The sequence below is a fragment of the Octopus bimaculoides genome, chromosome 21 (genome assembly GCF_046866305.1).
Source record: "Octopus bimaculoides isolate indiv1 chromosome 21, ASM4686630v1, whole genome shotgun sequence".
NCBI lineage: Eukaryota > Metazoa > Mollusca > Cephalopoda > Octopoda > Octopodidae > Octopus > Octopus bimaculoides.
This window is the reverse complement of record NC_142948.1, coordinates 35279522-35282021: the sequence shown is the minus strand read 5'-3', so window position 1 is coordinate 35282021 and position 2500 is coordinate 35279522. Positions and strand designations below refer to the sequence as shown.

The 2500-nt window shown below is 40.4% G+C and overlaps 1 protein-coding gene across 1 annotated transcript in view; it reads left to right on the top strand.

Moving 5' to 3' along the window:
• Positions 1-75: 75 nt before the first annotated feature.
• Positions 76-2500, top strand: part of LOC106868627 (neuronal acetylcholine receptor subunit alpha-10) — a 21598-nt gene continuing 19173 nt past the window's right edge. The window contains exon 1 of the mRNA XM_089339090.1: positions 76-2500. This exon is cut by the window's right edge and continues 4 nt beyond it. Within this exon, the coding sequence (XP_089195216.1) occupies positions 2420-2500 (81 nt within the window). The 5' untranslated portion in view covers positions 76-2419.

Here is a 2500-nt window from a genome sequence, read left to right as displayed (position 1 = left end):
TCCTCCTCCTCTTCCTGCTCTTTCTTACAACTCTTTACCACACGTGGAACGGAAAATGCCGCTGAAAGCTACCTCAAATACATCGGATAAAATTACCAACGAGGACATATTGAAGGAATTAAAAGAAATTAACTCAAATCTAGTTATTTTAACAAACGAAATCGATGGATTAAATTACTACACCCGAAAAGCAACTGAAAATGAACAGAGAAAACATCCTGCAGAGAAAGTTAGTCAAAATTTGAACGAACTATGCACAACACTGAGCTGAATTTTCACAAGCAATTTTGAAAAAGAATCATTACCAAAACACGAAGACCATAGTTAAAATATACCAATATCAGCACATTTAATTAAAAGCCGCATTAGCCATATTTGGTCCAAAAATTTAAACGCTAGGAAATTTTCATTTTGGAACATGATAAAAAATAGTAATAAGGCAGAAATATATGAAAAAAATGGATGAATTCAACACCGTTAATTCTGCCAGGCAAACTACAAATCAAAGCAATCCCAGAAGAGCCCGAACCACAAAAACAACTTAGGGAAACAAAATGAAAATAGAAACTGAGTTACTTAGAGCATCGAATAACGAACAAAAATATAAGACCATCGATGAAGAAATGCACACCGAACTCACCAAACATGCTGATGGACAACTTTTGGAAAGCGTTATAAAGCTATGGAAAGATAGCTGTGAGTCGGAAGAAATAAATTCCCTTCAACTATTTAAAAGAGACTACAGTTTAGATAACCCCTTTCTGAAAAAATCTAGAACAAATAAATATACAGAAATGAATAAAGATCCAACTAGATCAAACTATAAACATCTAAGAGAACACAAACACACAAGACTAACTTCTCACTTTGAAGTAAACCGTTCTCAATCTAGGAATAGGGACAATGCATAAATAAGAAATACTAGAAGAAACCCACCTAATGTTAGGAGTAATTATTTCTTCCCAGCAATTAGAAACATCCAAGGGACTTCTTCTATGCCTCATCGAAGAAACTCGACCTACGGAATTCCAACCAATTTACTCATGCAGCATCTCAAACATAATTAAGAATCCTGACAATTTATACTCAACGAAGAAACCCGAACTACGTAATTCCAACCAATTTGCCCAAGCAGTAAAACCAATCTCACAGCAATCTTCTTCCTGTTTCTGGGCTTCTTCCAGTTTCCGTCTACGAAATCCATTCACAAGACTTTGGTCAGCCCAAGGCTAGAGTAGGAAACAGCTGCTCAAGATGTCACGCAGTGGGACTGAACTCGGAACCATGTGGTTCGGAAGAAAGCTTCTTACCACACAGCCACACCAGCGCCTATGCATACACACACACACACGTATGCGATGGGCTTCTTTCAGTTTCTGTCTACCATACCCACTCACAAGATTTTGGTTGGCCCAAGGTCAGAGTAGAAGACACTTGCGCAAGGCGCCACGCTATGGGACCGAACCGGGAACCATGTGGTTTGGAAGCAAGCTTCTTATCACATAACTACGACTGAATTAATGCATAGATATCTGAAAAGAAAACTGACACCATTGTTTTTGAAAGATTTGTTTCTTGAGACGTCTTAATGTCATCTGATGCCAATTAATTAGCAGATGTGCCCTGTGCAGTTCTTAATGATTTGGGCACTGCACTAATGAGCACTGTTGTCCTTACAGATAAAACGGTGTAATGGGAGCTGTGTCTATATTGCACTCTATCTCCATCTCTCCCGCTCTCTCCTCCTCTCTCTCTGTATATAGTAATCATCATCATCATCATCGTCATCATCATCGTTATCATCATCGCCGTTGTCCTCCTCCTTATCATCATCATCATCATCATCATCATCAATAACATTTAACGCCTGTTTTCTATGCTGGCAAGGGTTGGATGGCTTGGCAGGAACTGGTAAGGCCAGGAATCACACTAGGTTCCATGGTGTGTGTGTGTGTGTGTGTGTGTGTGTGTGTGTGTGTGTGTGTGTGTGTGTGTGTGTGTGTGTGTGCGCGCGCGCGTGCATACAGATCATGGAACCGTGTGTGTATGTATATATGATATATATTCGCACCCTCAAACACTCTAGGTCACGTAGACATCCGCCAATGCACCCCCATCCAGCTGCCACTCATTCGTGGTGTCTCCACACATACGTACCTTCCCCCACCCGCATGCATTTTCCGCTCACCTACCCCATACATTGGTACCTACATGCACGCAGGAAAATCAGAGACCACTTCTTACGATAAAGCTACAATATAAAAGAAGTCGACGATAATAATTTGCATCTGTACAAATGCATGCAAATATCTACACGGAACAGTCTTCATCAACAGTGTTAGCAGATATTTGCATGTAGTGTTTACACATTGTTTTGCGAGCTGTTCTGGACATTACATCCAAGAGAGCTTCCCCAAAAATGGCGATCTTCACGCTTAGAATATTTACATTCGGTGCAGTGTCCCTGTTTGTGTTTGGATTTCTTCCACATCGAGTACTC